Source organism: Labrus bergylta, chromosome 21, assembly GCF_963930695.1.
Source record: "Labrus bergylta chromosome 21, fLabBer1.1, whole genome shotgun sequence".
Classification (NCBI taxonomy): Eukaryota; Metazoa; Chordata; class Actinopteri; order Labriformes; family Labridae; genus Labrus; species Labrus bergylta.
In genome coordinates, this window is record NC_089215.1 from 4,640,124 (window position 1) to 4,653,635 (window position 13,512).

General features: G+C 38.9%; 2 protein-coding genes and 1 long non-coding RNA gene across 3 annotated transcripts; all 3 read left to right on the forward strand.

The window, feature by feature from the left end:
• Positions 1 to 1,235: 1,235 nt before the first annotated feature.
• On the forward strand, positions 1,236 to 2,230 carry gngt2b (guanine nucleotide binding protein (G protein), gamma transducing activity polypeptide 2b). Its single transcript, XM_020630768.3, has 3 exons — positions 1,236 to 1,376; positions 1,621 to 1,709; positions 1,863 to 2,230. Exons 2-3 carry the CDS (start codon positions 1,626 to 1,628, stop codon positions 1,989 to 1,991), a joined length of 213 nt encoding a protein of 70 aa, XP_020486424.1. The 5' UTR covers positions 1,236 to 1,376; positions 1,621 to 1,625; the 3' UTR covers positions 1,992 to 2,230.
• A 2,409-nt stretch (positions 2,231 to 4,639) lies between these two features.
• si:ch1073-13h15.3 (inactive all-trans-retinol 13,14-reductase) lies at positions 4,640 to 12,040 on the forward strand. Its single transcript, XM_020630854.3, has 11 exons — positions 4,640 to 4,864; positions 6,302 to 6,484; positions 7,335 to 7,576; positions 7,671 to 7,866; positions 8,517 to 8,714; positions 8,803 to 8,922; positions 9,023 to 9,161; positions 9,922 to 10,031; positions 10,153 to 10,319; positions 10,551 to 10,710; positions 11,098 to 12,040. The coding sequence occupies exons 1-11, from the start codon at positions 4,705 to 4,707 to the stop codon at positions 11,265 to 11,267; spliced, it is 1,845 nt and encodes a 614-aa protein (XP_020486510.2). The 5' UTR covers positions 4,640 to 4,704; the 3' UTR covers positions 11,268 to 12,040.
• Positions 9,168 to 9,581, forward strand: LOC136177293 (uncharacterized). The gene is made up of 2 exons (XR_010664934.1): positions 9,168 to 9,410; positions 9,455 to 9,581. It is a non-coding gene; the product is annotated as an uncharacterized lncRNA (long non-coding RNA).
• Positions 12,041 to 13,512: the final 1,472 nt, after the last annotated feature.

Consider the following 13,512-nt stretch of genomic DNA (forward strand, 5'->3'; position numbering starts at 1 on the left):
GTGACAAGTTGCACTCACTGGTCCTTCATAATGACAATGACGTACCTCGGGTTAATCTTGAGCAGATGAGACTAACCCAGATCCTGAAATGGCTTAGTGTGAGTCCTGCTGAAGGTTTAGTTAAGGATCAGGGGCGTGTCATGTCTCAGATAAAATGTCAGCTGGAGGTGATACGCTCAGAGTAACGAGAACTAGTTTCATAGTGCGATACGTTTTGATTCAATACTAAACTAAAGCTTCAGAGACATTAGATTGATTGAAAAGAGGCATGCACTTCATTGAACATTCACACACTGATTCTACTTTCCCTGGATCTTTTGCTGCGACATCAACAAGTAATTTAGACGCTTAACATCACATTTTTTGCACCAACACTGGACGGATCTCCTCACTATCAAATGCCTTTCAATAACACACCGTCACAGGTAAACATAAGATAGATAACATGTACACCTTTATTAGCATTCACAGGCCCTTCAAAGACTCGGGTTCTTCACCCTGCACAAGGAGACACAAGGATAAAATAAACACTCCTCACAGAAAGATGAAAAAGGAAAGTCTTATTTTACTTTCCGAGGTTTTTCCTTTTTGCAAACAAGAAATTAAAATACCATCAGTACAATGTTCAAAGACTGCAGGCATGATAAACATGTAGTCATCAGAAATGCCCAGATGTACATATGTACAAAAGAAATCCTGCAAAAGTGAATCAATTGACTCATGAAAAAAGAAAAAGTGTTGATTTTGTTTACAAGGTGGATGTAGCCTTTTAGCGTCCACAAATCATTGAAATGATTTTTGCAACACTTAGAGCAACTGATTGGATAAACTGCAAGATTAGAGTTTATAATCAAATCAGTGGAGGAGACTTGGCCTCCTTGTGTTGCAAAGGGTTCGAGTAACTGCTGAAGATGTATTAAAGCACAAAGAAGAACAACAAATGTACACCTATTACTATATTCACACTTAGATGTGTACCAAATCAAAAACCAATCAAACATTGTGAATATATTGTTGTACATTGAGCTAGAGTTCAGGGTTGCAGCAGACAATACGATGTCCACAATCGTTTATTTCCAGCGTCTCACTTTCTCCACCATGTCTATCTGCAGATCTGCATTGATCTGTGTTCTCTTACCTTCCTCCTTCCTGTCCAGGGGTTACGGCCCCTGATGGTTTAATCCCATCACGGGGGATTGCTGACATCAGGGCCAATCCTGTGCCGAGCAGCGGGGATCAGCTTGGATGAAGAGCAGTGGGACAGAACGGATCAGTCAGAGTGAAGAAGTGACCGGACAAGTTGAAGGAATACAGTCGATGAGCTCTTAGGAGCCAATACTTTTTTTCTGATTGTTGGGGATCCCGCCATTCAACAGGTAAAGATCGTTCTCTTGCTGGCTTTACGTTTATGTTGTCAATGGGATGTTTTTGAAAGTTAAATATTGTTTTTTTTTAATTCAGAAAAGTAGCATTATGCATCTTAAGAATAATCAATAGAAACTGTACGTTGTCACACTTTTACAAGGATGACAATAGTAGATTTTCAAGCTTTTTGTGGAACATTTTAACATTTTGATGTCAGAACATTTTAACATTTTGATGTCAACTTTTCTCCTACAGCCAGGATGGCTCGGGACATGTCAGATAAGGAAATCCTGAAAATGGAGTTGGAACAGTTGAAGAAGGAAGTTAGCACAGCCAGGACACCAGTAAGTAAATGACCTCCTATTTTTTTTTTTTTTCAGCTCACCAAAACATATCTTGTAATGATGTCCAGAAGAATTTTCTAAGAGATGACGGATGCAGGTTGCAAGAAGCTTTTTCCTCACTTGTGTGTTCCTCTCTTTCCTCTGAATCAACAGGTGGGTGCAAACTGCGCAGAAACAATTACTTTCGTGGAGGGACTGCTACCAAATGATCCGCTGATTAAGGGCGTCCCGGATGACAAGAACCCCTACAAGGGAGACAAGGGCGGCTGTATAGTAACATAGCACAGAGGAATCCAGGGGAAAAGTCACGCTGTTTTGTACGAGAGACAGTTACACTGCTGTAATGTTCCTGTAGACGTGTTGTGGAGAAAAATGTGCCGTAGTAGGAGAAATATAAGATCTGTAACAGTGTTTTCACCTGGAGAGAGAGACCTGGATTACTGTACGTACCTGTTGATATGAAAATGTTTCTTTATCAATTTGTAATTAAATCCAAATAGCTGTGTAAAGCTTTGACCTGACCTGGCTGCTGTCCTCTTTGATATACTCTAGCATATCTCACTTTTATGACACTTTTACAACTCTTTGATTGTCAAGGGTATCACTTTGTTAACGTGGAACAGGATTGACGACAGACTTGTTTTCTGACGGTAAATCACAAAGCAGGACAAAGTCACAGGAGTCGTGCGGCTGCTGCTTAGTGTAATTCTTAATAGGATTTTAAGTCGGTCACACAGGCCTGTTGACACCGCGAGCTGCTTCCTGTATCAAAGGCTTTAAGCTTATTCCAGCAGCTTCATCCCGGCTTCCATTTCAAGCTCACCATCCAATTAGTGTCATTTTCAACCCATACACGACATGCATTCAACACCTGAAAACACAGCGCTGGGTACAATGAACTCCTTTATGAGTTTAAAGTCTGAGGTTTTAAAAGTGAATGAAGTCATGCAGCAGGGAGGTTTTCCAGTTTAATGAGCTTGTATGCAGCAAGCATCATAGTCTTTGAACAACCTGACCTGTTTCCCAGGATATAAAGTGACCTCACTATGGTCACCTATTATTCATGGATGATATTGGTTTAGTTTAAAGTAGAAGTTTTCTGCTTGCCGCAACAGAGAGAGCAAAACACAGTGTTAATCACTGAGGGCAAAGGTCGAAAATATGTGCATCTTTTTTTGTTGTGTAAAGACAATCAAAGGAGCACACTTCATGAAGGGAACCTCCACCTGCACGTGTTTAAAACAGTATATAAATCGTTTTGTGGCTCAGGAGCGAGCTGTGCAAGTTTGAAAAATGGCCTCACGTGATGTCACTTGAGTCAGTGTTGGTTCAGCGATAGGACTCCCAGTTTGAAAATGAAAAGACAAATCTGTGGTGTGGAGTTAAATGGAGTTTACCAAACATATTTTACTGACACATAATCTTAGATGGAGGTCCACTAACACAACCTGCATTCATTTCAATTAAAATGTCCCGGTGGCAGTCTGGTTCATTTAATTTTTCCAGCACGTTTTAAAGCTCTTTAGTCCTCTCTAGAATAACTAATAGCTGTAAAGACTCATCTACACATCAGAGTGATAAGAGAGGTTCAGGTCACTTGAAGAGTTTATAGAGTGGTACGAGTTATAATTATTTAAGCTTTTCATTGTTCTTTCTTTCATCATGGAGGTGTGGTTATTGTTCAGGGTCACTTTGGGCCCACTGTAATAATTTTTCAAAGGGGTCCACTAATACTAGCAGCGCCCCTCTCTCTCTCACTTAATGAAATGTCTGCTGGGACAAATGTCACTTGAATGAAAAAAAAGGAAACATGGGATATGATTTATATACTCATTTTAGTACATTTCACTTTATGTTGTAAACACTATTCAAGAAATTTAAATAATTTGTCTGACCTTTAAATTCAGAACAGTTACTAAAGCAGCTTGTTTCTTTGCTGTTTAACACGTTATCACCGCTTCAGATTACATCTCTGGCTCAAAGTCAAATGAATCAGTGTCGTAGACGAGAACAAAGTCCACGCAAGACTGCATGAAAGGGTCGCACAGTTATCACACACGTCGAGTAACTTATGGACTTAGATTTCACAAAAACAATGATTATGTCACCTCGAGAGGAAAATGTTGTGGATACGTTGGGACAAGGACTTCAAATGTTATCAGAGAGAATTCAACAGAGAAACACCTCAGAAAATCATGACCCCCATGTTTTTTTACAAGGACACCAACGTCGTCTTTATCAGACCTTAAAGGTTAAAAACTCAAAGTGATTTCACACAGCGAGGCGGTTGTAAAGCTGTAAACGTTATAACTGCATGTATAAAGTAAAGGGTGGCTTTTAGTGTGTTTTATCTTAATTGTCTTATCAGATAAGATCAAATGTGACAATATGTAACCCATGCTTTTACATACTCTTATGAATGACTGACCTATAACACAACATATACATACCTGCATAGAGGAGGAAAACAAAACGAGGAAAACCTTCAGACTACAACCAGACGGGTTATAAATGTGTAACTTTTAGAAATGTTAGCAGGAAATGGAACCTTTTGTTTTTATTTCAGTGACTCCTACATTTTATTCAGATTCTTTCCACAGTTTATGCTTTTTACTATTATTAAATAGTGCTTCTTTAAAATGAATATACTGTTATGATGAGTGAAATACCGAAAAGTTAATAAATTAATTGAGTTAAGGGCTTTTTTTTTTTTTTTTTAAGTTTTTGTGTGCTCACAAAATGCCTGCTCAGCATTGGCATGTACTGCACACAGGCTGGCACATCACAATGTCACCAAAAGAAGTGGCTCTTTCACCACTTTATCTTTATTGCTTTCATAACATGAAAGAAAAAAAAAAAGTGACATGTCACACTTCTACGCTGCTTCCCTAGAAAGACCTTTGACACCCCGCTGAATAAAAAGAGCCTCGAGAGGAGAGCAGTGCACAGACTGAACGACACTGAGCACAAGACAGTAGGGGAGTTGATAGTTGCTATGATGTGGCTCGTGATTTTCTTAGTGTGGTTGGCGATATGGGCCGGTGGCACATACTGGTACCTGTTTGGGAAAAGAAGCCCGTTCTCCCTGGAGTCAGTGAGACCCCCCGGCCCTCGGGAGTTTGATCAGAAGAAGCGTGACAAAGTCATCAAACAAGGTAAAATGATTTCAGATGAAAGAGAATTATGGCATCATCTTTATAAATTACCCCAGCTATGTAATGCATTGATAACAATGTTAGTAATCACAAAGTACTTTACACTTATAGTTATTACTTGTGTTAAATGTATAAGTCAAGGTACAACTTATTTCAAGAGTGAGTTAGAAAATGTTGTAATACCTTTAATGTTAAATCCATCCCAAGTCATTGCCTAATGCCTACTGCCTATAAAATAAAAAGTATTCACTGTTTTGTATTCGTTTTTTCAACCAACAAGAGCCCAAATTTATCAAAAAGAAAAATAAACAAAAAAACTAAATGTGCAAAAATCTTTATATTTGTACTCGTAACTTAGCTGTGAAAGAGATATGAAGACCTGATTTACAATCTTTCTCTCACAGTAAATTTGGATTTTGAGAACTATCAGATAATAAGCCTTTAAAGTATAATCATTTAAATGTGTTAAAGGAAAATCACAGAGGAAACCGGGTTAGTATAGACTTTAATAAGCGTCCTGGATAAGGTACACCTAAAGGCAACAAGGCCACAACTTAAAAAACTTGTGTTGTTCCTCTTATAATAGAAATATTTCAACAAACGTCCAGTGAAACATTTATCTATGCGTATTGAAATGAGGGCGGCAGTAGCTCAGTCTGTAGGGACTTGGAATGGGAACTGTAGGATCGCTGACTCAAGTCCTGGTACTGACCAAGTCTGGATATTGGTCTGGTAGCTGGAGAGGTGCCATTTCACTTTCTGAGCACTTCCGATGTGCTCTTGAGCAAGGCATCGTTAAATTATTTTTCAAAGCTGGATACAGCATCAGACTATTGAGCCTGCTTATACAAATTAGTTTTGGGATATTTCAAGATAAAGAAACTTGAATTTACACTGAATGTCTTTCTACGACCCTCAACTTCCATTTATATTAATTCATAAGAGTCTTCAGTTGGTAGTTAAACCTTTAAAGAGTAAACCTGGTGGAAGAAGAAATACAGCTGTAAATATATTTAAAGAAAACTATATGAGGCCTTCTGTACAATACACATCATCATTTTCTGTAGTTCTTATATCTGCTGAGGTGTGCTGATACAGTTATCTGATTGACCTATCTGCTGTCATAACTCAGTTTAGATTGGAGCTAAATTAGCAGAGGCAGTAATTTTACTTCATCTGTGAGCCTTATCTAAATTAGATTATGACCACGAGATTATGTTAAATGTTCAATATCATGTTTATTGCCGATGAAAGATTACAGATTAAGGAACTGGGTACAGCAGACATGAATGTATATGATAGGAAAGGTGTGCAGTACAACTGTCGGATAATTACGTAACCCATTTATGCAACTTGTTTTGATGTCTCAGTTTCAGCACTTGCTCAAGATAACGATAACGTTTTCTGTGAACATCTGTTCTGCATTCGTCTGTCCAGGTTTCAGCATCGACAAAGTGCCCCAGAACCTGGATGCCATTGTCATCGGGAGTGGTATTGGTGGGCTGACAGCTGCAGCCACTCTGGCCAAAGCGGGAAAGAAAGTTCTGGTGCTGGAACAACACGACCAAGCAGGAGGCTGCTGCCACACTTACATAGAGAAAGGCTTTGAGTTTGATGTTGGTAAGAGGACTTTCAATTAATGTCATTGACACTTGTTTTCCAACATTTGAAGAGGAAATAGTGGACCCAAACAAACTAACAACAGCGTCGCCTAGCTCTCACTGTTTTCAAACAGCCAGGGGTCCAAACATATATTCAGGGGTTTGAAACATCTTCCTATGGCAGCTAACAGCGGCTGGTTGGGTGTGTTCAAGGTTCAAACTGATGATGTACAATCTGTCAATGAATGTTTTCTTCCCTCCTTGACTTCCTCGAAATGGAGAAAAGAACAGGTATTCTTACCTGTTATGGTAAAAACCAAAGATCGTATCAGAAGGGATGATTAGAGGCTTTAAAAACGGGTCCACCATTGGATCCAGAGCAAGAAAAACAAATGTCCAAAAAGAGAAGACCTGGCTGATATTGGTGCAGCAAAAAACAGTAATCCTTGTTGTTGAATAGTCTGCTAGTTATTTGATCAAATGATAAACTTTTAAAATGATTTTGAAAATAACCCAGACTCTATAATTTCACAGCATTTGTCCTACCAACAGTTTCTAATTGAAACATATTTAACTATAATGTCCAGTAAGGAAGTGCAGGAAACCATCCGCAGACTGGAAGAATATTATATCAATCAATCAATGAGATTCTTTGGCGACTCCAGTCTAGTTCGAGCCTCCCATCTTTTGCTGTTGATCACCCACTTGGCTTTCAATATTTCAACAATAAACAGAGTATTCAGACATTTTTGAAAATATGAACTTCAGTATTTATTGATTTGAAAAATAAACAATGCAATGGGGGATAGGATTGTGTTTTTATTGACAATGAATAACCACTTCTCCTGTTTCTGGTGTGTCCTCTCCAGGGCTTCACTACATAGGTCAGGTCCATGAGAACAGTCTGTTGCGTATTGCCTTTGACCAGATCTCTGAGGGTCAGCTGGAGTTTCAGGAGCTGAAACAGCACTTTGACACCATCCAGATTGGCCTCGGCGATGAGAAACGAGAGTACACCATCTTCTCTGGGAAATATGAAATGAAAGCTCACCTGTTGAAGCAATTCCCAGACGACACAGAGGCCATTGAGATGTTCTTCAAAATCATGAAGGTACTGTTAGTTAGAAGACTCATGTTCCAGTGCCATATAACCAAAACATAACAATAAAAGTCTGAGATGACCACATTTTTATGCATCCTAACAGATCTCAGCTAAGAAGACTCACTACCTGGCAACCCTGAAGCTAATCCCAAAGTGGGTTTCTTTATTCCTGCTTAAGTCAGGCATTGCAGACCTCGTCTCTCCAATTTTCCGTATCAGTGGTACAAATGCAACAGAATATGTGAACACCCTGACGAGCAACAAGGATCTCCACGTCATCTTTTCATATCTTTTCTACGGTGAGTCCTCAAAAATGTCACAGAGAGTAGAGACACATCTTTAAGTTTAAAAGTTAGACAATGAAAATGTATTATTCTCAAGTTTGTTTTCATCTTTAATGCCTTTATTTGATAGGACAGTTGATAGAGTGGGAAATCTGGAGTGAAAGTGGGGAATGTCTTGCGGGAAAGTAGCCGAAGGTTGACCCTAAGGACCACAGCACCATATACATGGGGCATGACCCAACCGCTAGGCCATCAGTGCCCCATAGAAACTGTTTCTGTACAAATCCAATGTGCCATAGAAAGATCCAAAGCAACCAAATACAGAATATTTGTTCCATACATTTTGGACTGCACTGTTGTAATTGTCCAATTCTGATTAATTATCAACACTGCAAGAGACATGGAATAAGCGTTCAAGTGACACTCGAGTCTCCTCATAATTATATGAAGCCTTAGTTTTATCTGTTCTTTGTAATGTTCCTTCAAATTAGTTTTTCAGTGACATTAATTCTGAGTTTTAATTCCTGAGAGCCCTGAATAAACTGTTTATTATTCCTTCAATATAGAATTGGTTGAGTTAATTTATGCCTGGTACCCATTCCTGAATAAGACGTGTATATGATTTTGGTAACTAATAAAGGATCCTTTGTTCTGGGTATCTACAGGTGTGCCTCCAAGGGACTCAAGTGTTATGATCAATGCCCTCCTGATTCATCACTACAAACGGGGGGCCTTCTACCCCAAAGGTGGAGCCAGTGAGATCTCCTACCACATCGTTCGCACCATTCAGAAATATGGTGGAAACTGCCTGGTCAGAGCTCCCGTCACGCAGATCCTGGTTAATGAGAATGGAGCTGCTTATGGTAGGAAACTATTCCAGCTGTTTTTTTCCGCTGTTAAAAGAAAGATAAATTACAGGTAGTGTTACAGGTAACCTTCCTTTTTTGACAGGTGTGAAAGTGAAGAAAGGTCAAGAAGAACTGGAGGTTCATGCACCTGTGGTTGTATCAAACTGTGGCGTCTTCACCACCTTCCAGAAACTTCTTCCCCCGGAGATTCGAGTCAAGCCAGGTGAAAAACCAAACGTTATGAACTCAAATGAATTCTTAATAGAAACACATTTTATCATGAAAAAAAGTGCAGAAGGTGATTTTAAACTTCCATGTTTAAGATATCCAAGCGAGACTGGACATGATGAAACATGGCAGAGGATCGTTCTTGGTCTTCAGTGGCTTTGATGGAACCGATGAAGAATTGGGTCTCGAGTCCACCAACTTCTGGCTGTTCAAGGATAATGATATGGACAAATCGTAAGCATGCAGAGCACTAATCTCAATTTGTACCGTATGCATGGGTAGCATTAGTTGCCAAAAGAGGTCGCTATTGTATAAGAAGTAGGTATTCAATAACTTTATAGATGCAGAACTAACTTCTCATTCCGGCCTGAAGATTTCTGTCTTTTAATAAGGCAGTTTTTTCTTACCACTGTAACTTTTGCTGCTTTGCTAAAGTGCTCATGATGGATTAAGCCAGGTCTTTGTAATATAGCAATAAGTAAGGTCTTTTTACCTGCTCTTTTGTAATATAAAAAACAATGAGTAAGGTCTTTTTACCTGCTCTTTTGTAATATAAAAAACAAAGAGTAAGGTCTTTTACCTGCTTTTTGTAAAGTGTCTCGAGAAAACACTTGTTATGAGTTGACGCTGTACAAATAAAAATGTATTGATTGATTGATTCACACATATATATCATTACTCTTGTAAATGAAAACAATAGTTTTTGCTACTTTAGCTACTGATTGTTATCATCTAGTTTAAGACTCATGAGTATTACCATAGAGGAAACATAAAGCAACACACATTACCCTGAAATCCCCCTTTTGTCCTCTAGATGGAGTGAAGGATCAGCCATGTTTTAGCTCCTGGATTTAAATAGCGTTCTTGTGAATACTTTCTGTGAGGCTTCTCACTTCTGATTAAAAAACAAAGCAGCCATGACTGCTCTGACACGGAGATGTCATCTGATGATCTGAACAAAACAACATCATCCGTTTTTATTTCTTCATTTAAGGATGGATGACTTCTTTGCATTGAGTAAAGAGGAAGCACCGGACAATATTCCCATGATGTTCATCACAATGCCATCTTCCAAAGACCCAGAAGCCAAACTAAGACACCCTGGTAAACCTCCCCGCCTTCCAATTATGTTTAAAGACAGGATGCCAACAAATAAAATGTATTTAAGGGTTAATACTGATCATACTGATTACTAAGGATGTCCTGTTGTGTGTCATGGTCACAGGCAAATGCTGCATGACAATACTGACGATGGTGAAATATGAATGGTTTGAGGAATGGAGCAACACCACAGTGCGCAAAAGGGGTGATGATTACTACAACTACAAAAGGAGATTTGCTGATAACCTCTTTGCCTGGGCCTGCACTCTATTCCCTAAAATCAAAGACAAGGTAGGATTGGTTGTTCTATGTAATACACAGATGCAATATGTTTGAGGATGTTTCTCGTTGGCACAAAACATTGATACGATTTATTCAATGCTCAAACTTTTTTAATCAATGGAACTAAAACTTAAAGCTATGAAACCTTGTAAGGGTTCATTTAGGGTCGAACTGCTTCAATGGTTAGTGTGTGTGTGAATAAAGACTGTCTACAATGTGATATATTGACTTGCTTTTTAGTTGGTTTTCCAAGACGTGGCAACCCCACTGAGCAACATGCACTATCTTGGAGCCCAGCGTGGCGCCATGTACTCTGCTGAACACAACCTCGACCGTTTCCAAGCTGAGGCTGTGGCAAGGAACAGAAGTGACACCCCCGTCAAAAACCTCTTCATCTCAGGTATGAAAACTTATAAACTTGGCCCAGGCTTTTCTGAACAAACAGCTGCAAGCACAGTAGGGACTTTATTCTTTTTGATTGAGAGTAGAAATCTTCACTTCAGGTATGGGAGTGTCTCAACAGGCCCTGAAATTGATTCACTTGACGCTGGAGGGTTGGCAGCGATTTGAGAAATGACGAGTGTCTGTGCGGTTTATTTTTACCGTACTAAATTAGAAAGCTTTTGTTGCAACAGGTAGAGCTAAACACTCTGACATAAGGAGGAAGTAACTAAATCTTGCAAGAGAAACTCTACCTGGAGGGAAACACAGACAATAATTTGAATCCAGACTAAAGCTACTTCTGTCCCATCCAGCAGGTTATATTCAAGTGTTTGTTCTTTTTCAGGCCAAGACGTGTTTAGCTGTGGGATAGCAGGAGCTCTGCACGGTGGACTCCTCTGCGCCTCTACAGTGTTGGATCACATCGTCTACATTGACTTGCTCTTCCTCAAGAAGAAGCTGAAGAAGAGGAAAGCCAAAGAGCTTGCCCAGCTGGCAAAGAAGAAGCTGCAGTGAGAGGGCTCTCTACTTCCCCTGCAGCACGTTTGTGGAACTACACAATCTGGATGCGAAAGGACCCTTGATTGTTGTGGGAAGCTAAAAAGGGACACACCACCACTAAGTCCCGGATTTATTCAATTTGTGTGCATCGTATGTAGTTAGGCCGTAAGTGCACTTTTCTGTTAGATGCAAGGAACAGATGTCATATCCTGTTTGGGCCCAATGGGAAAAAAATAGCACTCTAACAAATGGCTAGTTTTCATATTGAAAACATCATCAATAAGTAATATATGCATTTTGTTTTCAAATAATTTATGCTTGAGTGCAAAAATGCAAATTCAATGTTTAAGGTTAAGTAGTATATCTTAAGAATTGTAAGCATGTAGTAGGTTTATTGTTTTTTTCTATTTGGATCACCAAAAAGGTTAATTTGCATTTTCTGCTTTGCCTTCCCAATAAATAAACCAATAGAAAAGACACACTCATGTCCATCCAAATACCCAAATCATAAAACTTTTGATGTGCTAAAACTGACTTTTTTGATAATCTATACGTGTAACCAGTTCAAGAAACTTTCATCCCTGCACAATTTTGAAAAATGTTAAATTTGCTAGTTTAATCATTGTAAATATCTACCAAATTGGCATATAGGTAAAAATGGCAGTCCTAGAAATTTGTATTATAAAGAATCCTTCATGTTTTGTGTAAATTATCCTTAAGTAAAAATAATAGCCAAAAATAAATTGTTTATCTATAAGGAGTAACTATTAAAATGTCTATTATGGGTCTTTTTTTTCTAATTATTTATGAACCACTTAGGCCTACAGGTGATTTGAGATTATAAGGGCCCTCTGGGTTTTAGTTCCCACCTATGTTGTTCTGACCTGACTTACAACCCCGGTGATGTTTGGGTAACTGCTTGAATCAAACGTATGGGGGGGAAACCTCAGACTTCCTGCACTAAGTGAACATTTCCTCAGTAAACGGAGGGCAGATTGGCTGACAAACTGTGGTCTGCAGGAGACGACAGAGTGGGATCCGAGGAGAAGAATGCCCCCTCTGTCCAGGCAGCCGGTGGGATGCCAGTGCCTCGCTCGCTCAGTTTACCTCCATCCCTCTGCTGTACAAACCCAGGGAGAGCTCGGAGAGCGCCGGTGTGACACTCTCTACTGCTACCATTTTCCTTTCAATACTGTACTTCTGAATAAAAAGGCAAAAACCAAGGCAAGTTCAAGGAACAAATGACAAAATGGCAGGGATAAAGTTAATTATATTGCCATTGCCTGGCTGGAAGTTCAGTAGACCATAGCATATAATTACCATGGCATGATAAAGGCCAGTACTTCCCCAGAAAAAACCATAGCATCTAACTCTTACTTTATACACTCAGTCAGTCTGACTGACTCATTTAGCTATAAAACAAACCCACCTTAACTCAGTTGACCCTCCTTTGGCCATGCTAGCAGTGTGTCTTTGGAGCATTGGTCATCACCACTTAAGTCCAAAATCAACTACATTAGTGATGTTTGGGAAATTGTCGTGCTGACTCTCTCGGTGAGGAATCCTACTGACTTTGGTGAAATCATTTCCCGTTATCACACTGATGTCCTTGATATTATTGTAAAAAGAATACTTTAAAAAGTTCTAACTAATGGGTTTAGTAATGATTTGTTCGCCATATATAAATTCTTTATAGGGAATATTTGAGCTTAACATCTGGGCCAAAGGTCTGGGTTGTCAAATCTAACTCATAACTGTTTATATTTCAATCCATATTGACCTAACTATCTACTCTGCCAATATTGGGTCATTTCTTATTTTTTAAATACCAAACATTTCAAGCAAACTCCTGCACACTTTCTAAATTGCATTTCGGTATTGGAAATGTATTTACGCAATTTAGAACGTACTCTTTCTTTTTCTCGCAGCAGCTTTGGGATAAAATATATCTGAAGATGTTTCTTGATAATAGAAATAATAGATTTTTAAAAACACCCAGTATCTAAAAGTACTGAACATTTTGACAATCTTAGAGATGAAAATGTTTTTTCAGAACATTGATTGTACAGCCATGTTTGATTTGATATCTTTCTTCTCGTACTAGTGAAGTTTCATTAAAGCCTTTATCACTTTCAAACTGTTAATGAAGTATATGTCAAAGTTACCAGTTGTTTATAAGACATGTCAACTATCTCAGTGACAATAACTCTCCTTATGTCTTTGATTTAACACTTTCAGTTCTTGGCTTGACTTTATTTAG

What these genes read in the sequence shown, in the direction of transcription:
- gngt2b (XM_020630768.3), top strand. Translation starts at nt 1,626, where the DNA reads ATGGCTCGGGACATGTCAGATAAGGAAATCCTGAAAATGGAGTTGGAA. An exon ending in TTAGCACAGCCAGGACACCA is followed by an intron (nt 1,710 to 1,862) that starts GTAAGTAAATGA and finishes CTGAATCAACAG; the next exon opens with GTGGGTGCAAACTGCGCAGA.
- si:ch1073-13h15.3 (XM_020630854.3), top strand. Translation starts at nt 4,705, where the DNA reads ATGATGTGGCTCGTGATTTTCTTAGTGTGGTTGGCGATATGGGCCGGT. An exon ending in CTTTTCATATCTTTTCTACG is followed by an intron (nt 7,867 to 8,516) that starts GTGAGTCCTCAA and finishes GGGTATCTACAG; the next exon opens with GTGTGCCTCCAAGGGACTCA. An exon ending in TGAGAATGGAGCTGCTTATG is followed by an intron (nt 8,715 to 8,802) that starts GTAGGAAACTAT and finishes CTTTTTTGACAG; the next exon opens with GTGTGAAAGTGAAGAAAGGT.